This window comes from Trachymyrmex cornetzi, unplaced genomic scaffold (genome assembly GCF_001594075.2).
Source record: "Trachymyrmex cornetzi isolate Tcor2-1 unplaced genomic scaffold, Tcor1.1 scaffold380, whole genome shotgun sequence".
In the NCBI taxonomy this organism is placed as follows: domain Eukaryota; kingdom Metazoa; phylum Arthropoda; class Insecta; order Hymenoptera; family Formicidae; genus Trachymyrmex; species Trachymyrmex cornetzi.
In genome coordinates this window covers 470,136-485,688 of record NW_017298535.1, presented here as the reverse complement: position 1 = coordinate 485,688, position 15,553 = coordinate 470,136, and the positions used below count along the sequence as shown (strand labels likewise).

At 32.5% G+C, this 15,553-nt stretch overlaps 2 protein-coding genes across 3 annotated transcripts; both read right to left on the bottom strand.

Annotated features, from left to right (window-relative positions):
• Positions 1-711: 711 nt before the first annotated feature.
• On the bottom strand, positions 712-4,142 carry Rae1 (ribonucleic acid export 1). Its single transcript, XM_018511554.1, has 7 exons — positions 3,911-4,142; positions 3,513-3,825; positions 2,538-2,711; positions 2,148-2,219; positions 1,792-2,073; positions 1,161-1,355; positions 712-1,086 (listed from the first exon to the last, which is right to left on the bottom strand). Exons 2-7 carry the CDS (start codon positions 3,768-3,770, stop codon positions 1,000-1,002), a joined length of 1,068 nt encoding a protein of 355 aa, XP_018367056.1. The 5' UTR covers positions 3,771-3,825; positions 3,911-4,142; the 3' UTR covers positions 712-999.
• A 1,119-nt stretch (positions 4,143-5,261) lies between these two features.
• LOC108763712 (fidgetin-like protein 1) lies at positions 5,262-7,433 on the bottom strand. 2 transcript variants are annotated; one of them, XM_018511559.1, is made up of 3 exons: positions 7,105-7,433; positions 6,212-7,026; positions 5,262-6,121 (listed from the first exon to the last, which is right to left on the bottom strand). In XM_018511559.1, exons 1-3 carry the CDS (start codon positions 7,290-7,292, stop codon positions 5,262-5,264), a joined length of 1,863 nt encoding a protein of 620 aa, XP_018367061.1. In that variant the 5' UTR covers positions 7,293-7,433. The 2 variants fall into 2 exon arrangements, with proteins under 2 accessions (XP_018367061.1, XP_018367060.1); XM_018511558.1 differs by having other exon boundaries at positions 5,262-7,026.
• Positions 7,434-15,553: the final 8,120 nt, after the last annotated feature.

Below are 15,553 nucleotides of genomic sequence, written 5' to 3'. Positions count from 1 at the left end.
TTTCTCGCATGATGCGCATAATGCATCGTTTATCCTCGTTGCTTACCAAATGTTAAACAAGGACAATGGATGCATCATGCGCATCATGCGCGATACGGAACGCATCTTTGCATCCATTTTGATGCGAAACGCGGCATAAATTTCAATTTATGCATTTGTATATACATACTTTATTTTAGAAAATAAAGCTATTAAGTACGTAAATAAATGTTTTTTTAATTGTAATTAATTTATTTATGGCCAAAAAATATGTATAAATGCTTAATTTATATATTATTTAATTTAATACAGGTTTATTTGTTATAGAAGTTTAATGCATGAAAGTGCACGAAAGTTTTAATCGATGCCGGTGGTTTTAATTTTTTTTTAGTAAGAAAAGTAATTTAAATTCGACTTTGTTAGGAATAGATCATATTATAGCTAAATATAATAGTGTTAACTAAATAATAATAATTATATCATCTAATTAATAATAATAATTATATCATCCAATTAATAATAATAATTATATCAGCTTCTTATTTCTTCAACAATGTTCGGAACTGTTAAAACTATTATAGTTACTATTATTCAAATGTAATGCGTTATTCAACTACAGAAAGGAAATATTGTAAATTAAAGCGTGCACATGCAATTTTATTAAAAAAATGTGTATTTTATTGGAAGAATTATTTAAATATTAGCTCGCTTTGCGAATTATGGCATCAATTTACCATTGTTCAATATCTTAGAATTCATCGTCGCGTTCAGGTTCTTGTGCAAAGATAAATATAAATAATATACACAAATGATATGTCAAAACATGCTTCACAGTACCAATTCTTTATGTCATAATATACAAAAAAGTCAATAACTACTATTTTAACTGTATTTTATATTACACGCATATTAACAATTGTAAGTAAAAAGAAAGTATCAATAGTATAGTTTTTGAATAAAAATACATGAACCCTCGTAATTATATCTAGATTCACACTGTTTCGCTCGAATGTCATCAGCTTAAGGTGTAGCCTTCGGTTTCAGTTCATCGTAACACGGTCTCAGGAAGATCTGATTTTTCTTCGCTGGATTATAGTACTCATGGCCCTGAAATATTTGTAAATTAATAACGTTGTACACAGATCTTTCAACGATTATCATACTTTAAATGACGGCGATACCTTTGACCAATCGTAAGAAACAGCGTAGGCGAATATCTGCCCATTGTGATTGAAACAGCAACGTGTGATGGGTTGCTCCATCGTTTCAGAGGATTTCAGCTTAGTACGTGCATCTTTATCCCAAAATCCAAAAGTACCATCGCCGCCTACGGTCGCTACGGTGCCATGTACCGGGTGAAATGCTATATCGTTTACCTGTCCACAAATTGATAAATTATGTGCATTTGTCTAAAACCTTGTATCCACGATGCTAGAAATCGAGACTTCGGATGAAGAAAGAATTGACCAATCACAATGGTCATGTGATCAAATTGTTCAAATGTGATTTGTTAATTGTTTCTCTGTCCGAGATCTCGGAGAGATTTCTCGTGGATATCGGGCTTAACAATAATAAGATAAAATATGTAAAGCTCGTATTAGACTACAAATTAGAATTGAAAATGGATTGAAATTTGATGAAAGCAGAGTTCATTAACTTGATATTAGATCAATATATCTACACATTTTCTTTGTTCAATTGGTTAAATCCAATTTCAATCTTAATCTGATACAGGCTTAACATGATCTTAATTTAATTTTATTTTAATAGAAAGTCTAAATAAAACCATCAAAATTCTAAATTTAAACAAACCGCGTAGATATCTTGATATCCATTAGGTGTGCCATTGGTCCTGTGGCACTTAAACGTAAAGTTCTCTTTTGTACTGAGATTCAGATGATGAATCGCAACGCGTCCTTCCGTGCTTCCTATTGCAAAACCGGTCGGCACTTTTTTCTTGTCCCTAAAGATCGCCACACAACGGTACTGATACTTTAAGCTCAATTCGACGGGTTTAAATTCACGTGGAGTGGTCTCCAGATGATAAACTATTAAACCACGTCCAGCTGTTCCCACAACCGCCATAGGATAGTCCTGTAATATTATTAATATCAATAATGCTGCATGTCGGCATAATGTATTTTATTATATGGTTTGCGTGTACTTACAACATCCGAACAATAGCATCTTTCAGGCAGATTGATGATCAATCCAGGTTTAGGACTGCGCAGATCCCAAAACTGGAAATTTTCATTGTGATAGAAGAATTAAGTAATATCAAAAAATATTTTAATAGTGACTAATATTTAATTATGAATTCCATCACTCGCACTATACTAAATTAGTGCACATTAAAGGCAACTTTAGGCTGCTTTCTTTTTATAATCAATACATTTTGTTAATTTCATGTATAATAGCTTTTAATACATACCAATTTAGTATAATGCAATTAAGACAAATGATCGAATTTGCTATAAGAAAATTGACGAACTAATAAACAAAAAAAAATTGAAAAACTGTAAAATATAACAAAAATAAAAGTAAAAATTGAATATTACCTTTAGCGTCTTATCCCAGGAACCAGTCATTAGACAGGAATATGAAGATGCCTTTATCCAGTGACATGTTCTAATAGGTGCATCATGAGCTGCCACTTGTACGCTCTGATTTGTAGCCAAATCCCAGCATTTTGCTGTCTTGTCACCACCTGCCATAAATACTTTGGTTCCATCCTAACAATTATTAGATAACTTATTACATATCATAAGATAGCTTATTATCATAAATGTGTAATATTTAATGGTCCTTTAGTCATCCAAGTAGTATGGAACATTTCAGCAATATTGTAGTAACCTTGCAACATAGCTACATATATTGTGAAAATATCCATGCTATTTGGATAGTCAGTTTACACCATATATAAGATCTGTTTCTTCAGCTTCTTGCACAAATCGTTTTTCCTTTTTCATTTCACGTTGGAGATAAAAAGGGGAGAGATAAAATATCTTGAAAAATATTATATACAAATATAATAAAAAAATCTATAATAGTTGCTTTTCCCTTTTACAAAAGTGATATTAAGTTTAAAGTTATGCGAGTATTTTACATTCAGATAACATTAAAACTTACTTTGATAAAAGTTATCATAACAACAGGTTTGTAACCTCATTTTTAACATAAGTTTAGTAAAATGATGAAATCAACAAGATTTAGTAAAATGATACACTTAGTAACATGATCTTAAACAGTTGATCTCACTTGCCAAAATGAAAAGGAACATACATTTAATTGAGTCACATCACAAATATAAATGATTTAAGTTTTGATGAAAATGGAAAGCAATCAATATACATGAGCAATCAATAACATATACTATAGTATTTTATACATTTTCATATTTTATGTGGCATATTGTTTGAGAATATGATCCATGATCTATAACTGCAGATAAATGTTGAGAATACCTCGTCTTCCTCAAATCTTAATAAATATACATTAAATCAACCTAATTGTATAATTGTTGAAGGACTTACATCACTCCAGCATACAGCCAAGACCGGCGCTCCCATACTCTGCATGGATTTTGGTACAGTCTTGCCCGATTGCTCTACCTCCCAGCAACGAACATTACAATCCCAGGAGCCAGCCACTAGAAAGTTTTGTTGTACGGACGCCGGACTGAACGCCAGGCTTGAGACCGAGTCATCCGGCGGTGAGACAACTTCGAAGTCTTGCATCGGATTCGATGTATTCGATGTACCCGTCCTCAACGAGTTGCCTTGATTGAACATTCTTACTTGGTTAGATCCCACTCGTCTCTCGAAGTGCTCGCGAATTTTACGATTTCTATTGGGAAAATATCAGCGATAATAGATTAGCTCTACGCGAATCGTCTGAAATCATCTCATGCAAAATGTATGCGACTGTTTACCTCTGGTTTAAGTTATGCAGGCGAGAACGAACTCTCTACATCGTCCACACCCGGAAAGAATCAAATCTAAATAATTCGAATGAAAGAGGCTGGAGATATGGAGTGAACGCTCTAACTTGCTCTAGTTGACTGGCTCTATTTAAGTTGGACTAGATGAACTGGATCTCACAAGTCGCAGACAGTCGCAAATGACGAACTTAACCAAATAAAAAGCCGATCAGTCTCCAATAGTCTCCTCGTTCTCCTCTCCATTATTTGTTCCGGATTATTCTGCGCATGCGCCGAAATATGGCAAGGAATACAGATATCAAGATAGGGTGCTTTCCATTTGATGACACAAGTCGACACGAATTGACACAAGTGTCGTTCTATCTTTGTCACTCTCTGAATATCAACAAGGATAGAACGACGCTTGTGTCGACTTGTGTAGATTTGTGTCATCAAATGGAAAGCACCCATAGGAAAAAATTTATAGTGAAAACACACGGTACGGAAAAGGGCTGCGGAATAAAGAATGCGTCTTTGAAACAACCAAGTAGCGCTATTCAGAATAACGCAGAATAATGTTGATTGGTTGCTTCTATGACGCATTCTTTATTCCACAGTTGTTTTCCGCATCGTATGATTTCGCCCTTAGGCTAGCCTGCTCGCCGAGCAAATGAACATAATTGGTTGTAACTTTTAGATCCAACCAATCATATACAATCGCTCGATAAGCATGCCTAGCCGCTTTGCCATCTTGAACTCGCTCAATTCACTTAATTAAAAAAAAACTTATTTGTTCGAAATTCTACTAATTTAATATATATTTTTTATATTATTTTGTACTACTTATATAACATTATATGTATATTACAAAATAATATAAATGTTATTATTCATGAATATAATGTAGATTATATTCATTTATATTTATTTTAATGAATCTATAAAATAATTATATAATATAAAGAATACAATTTACATAATATATTTAATACATATACCGCTTTTAAAATTACACAATAATATACAGAATTTTATAATAGTAAATTTGAGTACGAATGATTAAATTTGCTATAAATCAATTGCAGATTAGTTACAAGGCAGACCGTTTGCTTTGACAAATATTTAATTAATAGCTAATATTTTAATCATGATGTAATAATTAGGAACAAATTATTACATCACAGAAAGAATTACAATTCTTACTAAAAAGAGAATTTATTTTGGCACAAAATAATGTATTTATTAGAAAACTTGAAATTACAAAAATAACACGAGAGAATTTCTTTTCGATAATTTATAATATCATTATTTATAACATATTATTAAGATAAAAAATATAATTAAGTTATTTGCACATATTGCATTAGGTTTTATAATTCTGAGCAGTACCAGAACCATAAATACGATCCCATTCGATATAAATCTTTAAATCCGACTGAGACACACTGGGTCGCACATTGATTAACGCCTGTTCAAAATCAGTATTCGTTATGTGTCTCACTTCCTCCATTCTTACATCTTCAAGTTGACTGAAGGGAATGCTCCGGATCGGTTCCATACTTGCTTCCTTACAGAGATTAGTCATATCGGCGCCGGAATATCCCGCCGATTTCTCTGCGACTTTCATGATAGCTTCCTCATTAAGATCGTGATTCACCGACATCAATAAATTATTTATTATTTGCTTGCGCGCTTCGAGTTCCGGCAGAGGAACATACAACCTTTTGACGAGACGTCTTCTTGCCGCCTCGTCCAGTTCTTGCGGTCGATTGGTTGCACCAACGATTAGAATACGATCTTCCTCAGATGTTGCCGCGCCGTCTAGCTGCACTAGGAATTCCGTCTTCAACCTCCTGGAGGACTCGTGCTCCGTCTCAGAACGCTGTGTCAACAACGAATCGATTTCATCAATGAAGACGACAGACGGCTGGTGAACCTTGGCCACTGCAAATAACGCGCGTACCATCTTCTCGCCGTCGCCGATCCACTTGGAAGTCAGAGAGCTCGCTGAAATTGAAAAAAATGTAGACTTGCTCTGCGAAGCTATGCATTTGCCGATGAGAGTCTTTCCTGTTCCGGGTGGGCCGAAAAGCAAAATCCCCTTGGGCGGACGACGGAGACCCGTAAAGATATCTGGTCTCAACATGGGGAACACTACTACTTCCTTGATAATTTTTTTTATGTACTCGAGCCCTGCGATGTCGTCCCACGTTATCGTTTTACCTGAATCCATGATCTCATTTTTTATCAACTCGATCATATTTGGATCAATGTTCTTCAGCCTTTCATCCTCTACTTCTTCGTTCGCTTTACCTTGGGATGTATTGTAATTTTGCGCCGACTCTTCCTTATCGCGTTTGAAAGGACAGACGAATTGAGAATTAGCCGCCCCTCGGCCGCCCAAAGTTTTCTTTGGCGCCGACTTGTTCTTCTTCAATTCTTGGATGTACAATTCGTCCCTGGCGCTCCTAAAGGAGTCAAAATCAATTTTTTGCGTACTGGCGCTCTCACTGATAGTCTGTGGAGGAGCGGCTGGTTTTAATTGTAGCACATGAGAATTTATTGGTCTGTACGAGCTTTTATTATTCATATTATTATTGCTTAACTTAGGAGGTACTTTTTGCACAAATCTGTCCAAATTTTGATAAGAAGATTGACCATTTATTTGTACTTTGGGAACATTCTGTTTGGTGGAACTTACATGCTTATTAAAGTTTCTAGGAACGTTTGTAAAATACGTAGATATATTTTGTTCACTGTGCTTTAATAAAAGTTTCTGACTTGAATTCTGATTAGAAGCTGCTTGTAACTGCGAACAGATTTTTCTACTTCTCTCTATATCTTTCTTCTTTGAATTATTCATTAGTTTCTCTATATCCCTATCACTGTAAGATCTTTTTTCACAAGGTAGAGTATTGAGCTTCTGACAAGTCAAAGGTTTTATAAAATTTAACGTAGCGTCCACATCTTCTAATTCTGACTTCCACTTCAATGGATCATTTTTTGTGTCCGATAGTTGAGATTTAATCTGTTTCCAGTAATTGTTTACCCCGTTCATATCCTTTATCTGGCTGTGATAATCTTTAAGACCCTTTCGAAGCAGCACAGCTGCCATATCTTCTGAATTGCTGTACAATAATAAGAAGACAAAAATGTAAACAGAAATATAACAGAAAACTATGGATGTATGAATGTATTTTACTCACAACAATTTTGTTGTCATATACTTCACAGAAAGAGAATTGCGTTCAATATCTGCGACATCGAAACAGTCTTTGTCTTTTTTTGAAAATATCAGAGAATGATAAGCAGCTAAAACATTATTTTTCTCGTCTTTCGAATTTGGTGGAGTACACTGTGCATTTGCACTGACAGAATCTGTATGTCCATTCATACTTGATATATATCGATTCAAAATTGAAGCTGAGGAGAGTTAAATTGAATAATCAAGATATAATAATGTATCTAAAGGTAGCTTTCAGGAATTATCGTGATTTAAACATCACCATGTCTCAACAAGTTCATTTGGCTAATATTGAATATCTTTACATTGATCTGTTTTCTGTTCCTGCACTGTTCTAGAACTCTCTTTCTCGCTTTAAACAAATATCAAACGTAAATCTATCTCACTTTAAGTTCCAAAAGTGTACACTAGTTGAGCCACAGAAAACAAACCTCATATGTCAATAGAACACCTGTTGCAGCATGAAATATTGTGTATAGAGAGTACACTCCCAAAGGCAGTTTGACGTGTGTCAAGTGTAGAGTCCCTATAATGAGAGTCGGGACATGAGGGGCGGTCTGATTGGACGCCGCCATTTGTAGGCCTCTTTTGATGTGATATAGCGTTTTCGGCCCGGCCAGGTTTGCACCAACCTGGGGCTCTATTCTTGAAAAGAAACGTATACGAAAGTCTAGGGAAATACTATAGTATACGTTACGTATACTGTAGCATTTTCCTAGCTTTCGCATACGTTTCTTTTCGAGAATAGAGCCCCTGGGTTGGATTAATGGCGTTTTGTACTCTCCTATTGGTAGAGCGGGTGACGTCAACCAATAGGAAAGAATAATCCAACGGGATGATTCCGATTGATCACGGCTCGATTGGACACCACCAATCACAGCGACCGGTGCTTCGGAGCTTTGTAGTCTCAAGCGCTGTGAGTGGCTCGTGTCCAATTGAGCCGTGTCCAACTGGGTGCCACCAATGCGGAACTAATGCAACCAATTGCTGATTAGAATTTCTGTTGTACACCCTAACAGAAATGCTAAATGAATTTACGATTGGTTTTCGTAACCTACACATCTCGAAAAGTACGCTTCATGGGGAACCGGTACCTTTCCATCGCGTATATATGAGCGGATAATCGAATAAATTATTAAAATCAGAAAATTTTGTGAAACCACTCTTATTAGGCTTATTCGACGCGTTTTTGCATGAAACGAAAGAATATGTCAAAAAAAAATATCGTTCTGCCTTGTGATCTGAGATATTAAGCATTAAAGTTGATGACTATTCAGGTTAGGAAATCAGTCATAGAGGTAAAATGAGGTCTATAATTGTACTGTTCTACATGGGTTTCGACTTTTCACGCGATGCAAAGGGGCGCACGACTTCTATAATTGTATCTAATCCGAAATATTTAGTTTTCGTATTAAAAAATAAACTTTTTGAAATCTTGCATTTTTGCTATATGTATATAGATAATGGGTAGGATATATGGCAAAAATGCAAGGGTTTCAACAAACTAAACAAAGAATACGAAAGCAAAGCACTTGTATTTTGCTATATACAACATGCTTTACTATTCCTCTACACGTATGTATCACGAAATAACCACTAGGTCTTTTACACGCCTGACAGTAATGATTTTATGTAGATTATAATTTATGATGATGCTACTTGTTACACACACAGTGATAAATCGATTCAACTCACAATAATTTCATTAATATTAACAGTAAGAAGCTAAAATTATAACTCAATACTAATATAACATAAAGGCATGTAACAGAGTAAGTTACGAGAAAATTACCCCTACTCCTATTTTTTCTGACTTCCGCGATGTAAATCCCAGCGCGGCATATATACCGGAGTTACCCTATATAGCTTTTTGACATTTAATATATTATATATCCCATCTTTTTTGGAGCTTAACGTCCATTCAGTCGTTCGAAGGTAGTGATGCAACACATTCATTGTGGTGGGATTCGAGATTACGTAAATCACGCTATTACGAACTTCCACGTCAAGCTAAGTAAAGTCATGTTGCGTTGTGTTGCGCGGAGGAATGTACCCGTAATCTAACCCGACTTCGGATTGTACAACCCTTCCTCTAGAACCCGAAGTGTCCTAATCCCTATCGAGAGAACGGAAGACAGAGCGAAATTTGATCAATAGCCAAGATGCTTGAAAGGATTGTTAGAATTTGTTAATGCGCGAGGTATTAAATTCATTTATTGATTATTGGTAAATTAGTAACATTTTTATATGCGACATTATAAATACGTGAGAAATATTTCAAGAATCGGTCGCTTTAAGAATTATTGAAGCTCTCGAACGATTTTTAAATATACAGATTATAAAAATATTTAATGTTTATTAATATTTATTATAAAAATAATATAAAAAAATATTTATATTTATTAATTTATACATATATGTTATGTACGTAAAACTAAAGGTTGTCGTTTAAGCAATTTTTCTCTCGATTCATGTTATAAAATCAGAGAAATTATAAGAATTTGAACATTTCACAAGTATATAGAGATATGCATATGTCCGTTTATATTCTTTATTTTACGATCAAATTAGATTAATTTGATTTTACTTTGTGACCTTAATAAAATTCATACTTTTAATAAATTTATTCATTATTATCTATTAATATATGTATATGTAAAGTTTATTTGAATATTTGAGAACTACTAAAATATTCAAAAGAATTAAAAGAAACTAATAAAACATCCGAAAAAATGAAATATCCGAAAGATAGTTTCTGCTTTTTTTCTTTTTTATGTAAAGGAGTACAATGTTATTAAAAAAATTACATTATAATTATGCCTGCCTTTGCTTTGAATTGTTTCTCGGTAATGCATTTCCGAACTTTTTAACGCCGTCGAAACTCACATAATTTGCGCGCGTCTAATGTTATAATAATAATAATAGATACATAATGCTATTCTACTCATATAGTTATCTGTTCATAACAACTATAATTCATACAGTGTGAGCAACGCAGTTTGCATCAGAATAGTACCCGCGGCGCGTACCAGTTTCGAAACATTTAATTATTAGCTGTATAAACTTTGTAACACGTTTATGCCGTTTATGCCTGTTCCCTCGGTAAAGCCGTATTAACCACGGTAAACCTGGTTCGCACCTCTTCAATAGATTCCTCTTACATATGATAGCAAAATGTCAAAAGTGAGGCAATCGGATAGTATCGCGAATGAAAATCATGGTTTGTTTTATGAAAATGTAATTAAATGATACGAACAAGGAGAAAAATATAAAATTACTCCAAATTAATCTTTAAAAATAGTGAAAACAATATGAAATCAGTTACGATCAATAACATGAAGGAAAAAATAAAATAAATTTTTTGTTTCATAAATTATACATATCGCTTTTCGCTTTAATGTAGGAACAAACTTCTTAATGTATTTTTGTATAAACAAAAAATTATTATCCGAACAAAATCGAGAATTGTTTTATCAAACTGTAATTAAATGATATTCAAAAAATAAAAAAACATAAAGTTAAAAATGTTAAAATAAAACAAGACAAGATAATCATGAGAAATAAAATGAGGAGAAAAATAAAATGAAATTTTTTTTATTTTATAGATCAGACATATCGGTTTCTACACATTGGAATGAATTTCCTCCCCAATGCATTTCCGTTTATCCATCTTTACGACGTACGAGCTGTCTCAAACAGAATTCTCTGCATGACCAGCTACAACTGTTCGCCATTATGTTATAGATCGTGATGATGACAGAAACGAACGTCATGGAAACTGCTATGTAGTGAGTATAGTTGTATTATTTCATTGGGGTTACACTCGATCGCTACCATGGCCTCATTTGTGCTCGGAGATTGTAAGACTATCGTACACGTACAGCGTGTGTTTCAAACTCTATTCTTTAGTTTATTCTTTATAAATTATCGTTAATCTAAAATCAGTCTTTTGAAAGCATCTTTTAAAGCCGCGAGCACTGCTATTTTGACTAGCAAATTTGTTTTCGAACCGATGAAGACGTTTATGAAGTTAAAAAATCCGGAGCTTTTTCAAAACATCCTGCGAAAATATGATATACGATCTGAAAGTGTCAGCAACGTATTATTGTGACGAGCAAAAATATAAGAAGAAAAAAAGAGTTATTTTTTATCCATGCTTTCTATATAATATTTAAAAATAAATTCCGCTTCTCACTTTCCGGAAGGTTCTTACTTAGGGAAATAATGACACGAATAACACCTTACGTAATCAATTATTAAAACCATTATTATTTTAATCCATTCTATTGTATTTATTTTTATTTGAGAAATAGGGAAATGGGTATACGGTGCGAAATTAATTTGTCGCATTTATTTATTTTGTATGTATTTTGATATATTTTATTTGTTGTAAAGTGTATATTTTTTCGTATTTCAAAATCTGATTTGCAAGACGAACGGTGATATTATTATTGAATCATGTGAAACCAATAAATAGCCAAAGATTTATGTAAGTCCCTCTCAGTACAGGAGAAGAAGTCCACGAGTTCTCGGAAAAAGTAAATGCTTAATGATTATATGAAGATTCTTCATGGTTGAGTCAGTTACATTAAAGTTGAAATTTCAATCGTAATAAGAGTTTTACTGTAAAACCCGTGAGAATTTCGCAGACTGTGCAGTCGCGTTCACAATGGTAACACGATAAGACAGACTTGACGTATCGAGCGTCAATAACGTTCTCGCGACAGTAACTTCCATAACAAGCTTATGCAAAAAAGAATGACATCTCCCTTGCAGACGTCACAAGTGTGCTTCTAAAATATTGAATTTGCGAAGCGAACAGGATAAAAATTTTTCAAAAATATCAAAGAACACAATTTATCATTTACTTATTGAAATTTCTTTGCAAGTAGAATATGTCATATTTTGATTCTTACTAAAAAAATTAATTATTTAATTATTTTTACAATATTAATTAAATAATTAGAAAGACGTAAAAAAATAATTTAACTAATTATCTTTCAAAATTTCGAGTGTCTATATTGACTTTTAAAACAAAATAAAAATTGTTGACAAAAAATAAGATTTTTTAATTAAAAAATAAATAATTTATTGTAACAAACAGAAAAATTAATCTTTTTATAAACAAGAATCTGGAATGAAGAGACGTTCTTTAGAAAAAAGAATACAAGAAATATAATAGTAATTAACTTTTTGAAAACCCTGAATATAATGTTTTAATTATTGTTTAGGCTTAATTTAGGCTTATACTAAAAATAAAGAGACAAATATAAAAGATATAAAAAAACTATTGAACCAGTTGTTTTCTAAAGTCGGCAAAAGGATTGAAGAGTAAATTAACTAGAATGATTGGTAGAAGTTAAAAGCTAAAAAAGGAAGAGAGAATTGTGCTGAAAGAATTTTCTGATTCACGCTACTTTCTCGAAAGAAAGATGTCGTGTCCAATACCAATTGACCTGATTGGCTCGAGCTTACTCGATCCCGTGAATGGGATTTAACGGTTGCTATACACGCTACGAAAATATGTACTTAAATTAGCAATAGTGATTTCTATGATTTAGTAGCAATCAAACATCGACAATAATGATATTTAGATACGATCTTTAATAAACGATCAAACATTGACAATGACATTTAAATTATACAAGTTTAGAAATTTACTCAATTGTTCCAAAATTGACTTAATTTCCGCTGATAAATTTTATCTCGGGGTTTCTACCTGTCAATCTGTAACGTTTTGTATATGTAGAAGATAAACAGTACTTATGGGCTACTGTATAGTTGCCGCTTCAATTATGAACTTCTGTAATTGGAGTAATTATAGTAGGAACAAATGTATAAGGAAATTAATGAAAGTTTAAGATAAGGAAACATATAACCTGTAAAATAAATTTCATATCAAATTAAATAATATATGGCAATTTAATAAATACACTAAAAGAAAAGATTGGCTGCTGCAGCAAATTAGATGGTAAAATGGCATATCATTCTTAATTGGCTGCAGCAACTAATTTTTGCTTGTAGCAGTCAATTTTGCTATCTGCAATGTCAGTATAGGATTTCGATAATTTAACGCAACCAAAAATTGGCTGTTGCAACTAATTAAATATGCTATGCCATATTCAGCCAATCTTTTTTTCAGTATGTAAATGGAAAAAAACTGCTTTTTTTTTTAACATCTTTCTGTCCAATAATATTATTTGGATATTAAAAAAAATATTTGTAACTTTATTGAAAGTTTCTAGTTGCTTCTGAATTTTATATCGATTTTCTAGTTTCTATGATGAAAAATAATTTTCTGTGAACTGAATCAACTTATGAACTATAAATCTATTCTGTTATATTGAGCGTGTATTGTACTGAACTTTTCTCGCGCATGACCTGTTGATTCGGAAATATCGAAGAGGATAAGTACTTATTAGAGTGTGTATGAGATCTACGAGTAATCCCTCTTTAAGAAATGGATGATAATTTTTATTCTCTGAGTAATATGTATTGTTAAAATTGATAAATATTTGTAAAAAATATTAAGAAAAATGTCAGAATGATTTAGAAGATAAAAAAGAAGTATTTTCAAAATGTTTTGGCAACTTATTTTCATTGCAAATTAATATTTTATATAATCATGCTAAAAGTATTAATGTGAGATATTAAAAACGAAAAAGATATCTCTAAAAGTTTAATATAAAACATTTATAAATTTTAAAACGCGGATATACGTGCTATAAAAATTTTTCCACTTTTTCTATTTCTCCTATTTGCGTGTAATTTAATTTTTGCATGTAATGGACTTTTTTGTATCCTCGTTATCAGTTTTGATTAAGGTCTTCCATTAATCATTAGTAAGTTAATTAAAAAAACCTTGTTTTTCGCTCGAAGGTTCAACTATTAAATTCAAAATTCCAACACACTTTTAGGATATTTTGTCTTTCTCTTTGCACTCGTGATTTATTAACCTGCTTACGTTTCTCGCGTTCGATTCGCTCGAGCGTTTTCACGAAAACAAGTGTTAACACAACTATTAAATGCCGAGGTCTTAATTAGAGAAGGCACGGGTGATCGATAGCATGCCGACCTTTTCGACAGTTGGCGATTGGTCGGTGGCAACATGGAAGTTATTTAGAACTTCGTAAATTAACGAGCAATGAAGTTGTTGCTGTGGCACTTTGACGCGACGCGACGTTCCAAAGTCTCGATTCTCGCGGGAAGTAATGATCACGCAATTAAATCTTTTGTGACAGATGCGACACGCCGATTGGTTTAATTTGCTTAACGACGAGAGCTGTTAGGGCTTCGAGGGCTCTTACATTTACATCTAATTTTCCACTGTTAGGTAGCGATGCGTTTACAAGTGGGCATGAATACGGTATGGAATAGAAACGCAGTACTTGCAGTAGTTTATATATAGATATATATATACATACACATATTGTTCGTGAACTGCTATATATTGGAAATTTATATCACCAATTATTTTTATAATGACATTATTTTTATTGGTATATTAATTGTCGCTTAAGAATATATCAGATGTATAATCTCTGCAAAAGTAATCGAAATTGGAAAATAAATGTTATATATTTACGTATTAAACAGATATATTAAAAAAAATCAATATTAATATTTAATAATATTATTTTATAGTTTAAATAAAAAATTTTTTTATTTCACATTAATTACTCTTTAAGAATATGTCTACTTTTTATTGAAATATAATTTTTGATGCAAGTTATAAATAGAAGCTTTTTAAAATTTTTTAATACAATATAGAAAAATCTGTAATTATTTTATAATTTTTTCATTTTATTAAAATATATGTAATATGTTATTAATATTAGAATGGCAAATACAACATTTTTAATGTTTCTTACCTCTTTTATTTTGGAATTGGCACACATAATTCTCTTTTGTAAAAAGGCATAATTACGATAACATAATAAACATAAAATAACGATTTTTATCTTGGAATTTTAGTGAATGAATTTTTTGTGATTTTGTCGACTGAGAAAGATACGCAAGGGAAGTATATAATTAAACTTGCTTTAATTAAACAGACGGAAATAATGCGCGAAACAGCGAGCGCGGAGTGATCTCTTGAGGAAATTCCTTGCCCTTAATGCATATCCTTTACATGCGTCCCGCCTAGAGCGTCAAATTTAATACCTCTGTGAGATAATATTACCAGTTTCCTAGAAGATTCTTTTGGGGAAATTAATATAAAACAACACTGGACACACTCATTAAAGCATAATTATTTGAGATTAAAAAACATAATTATACAGGGTGTCCCCAACATACGGCCCTACTCGTCTTGAGCAGGTAGAGCGGACTAAACTCGAGTCGGAAAGTCCTCTACCATTTTGCAATTTTCGCAATAGTTAACAAGATATTAATTACTAAAAATTGCAAAA

What these genes read in the sequence shown, in the direction of transcription:
- LOC108763712 (XM_018511558.1), bottom strand. Translation starts at nt 7,292, where the DNA reads ATGAATGGACATACAGATTCTGTCAGTGCAAATGCACAGTGTACTCCA. An exon ending in TATATGACAACAAAATTGTT is followed by an intron (nt 7,027 to 7,104) that starts GTGAGTAAAATA and finishes ATTATTGTACAG; the next exon opens with CAATTCAGAAGATATGGCAG.
- Rae1 (XM_018511554.1), bottom strand. Translation starts at nt 3,770, where the DNA reads ATGTTCAATCAAGGCAACTCGTTGAGGACGGGTACATCGAATACATCG. An exon ending in TGGCTGTATGCTGGAGTGAT is followed by an intron (nt 2,712 to 3,512) that starts GTAAGTCCTTCA and finishes AATAATTGTTAG; the next exon opens with GATGGAACCAAAGTATTTAT. An exon ending in TTTCTTACGATTGGTCAAAG is followed by an intron (nt 1,087 to 1,160) that starts GTATCGCCGTCA and finishes CAAATATTTCAG; the next exon opens with GGCCATGAGTACTATAATCC.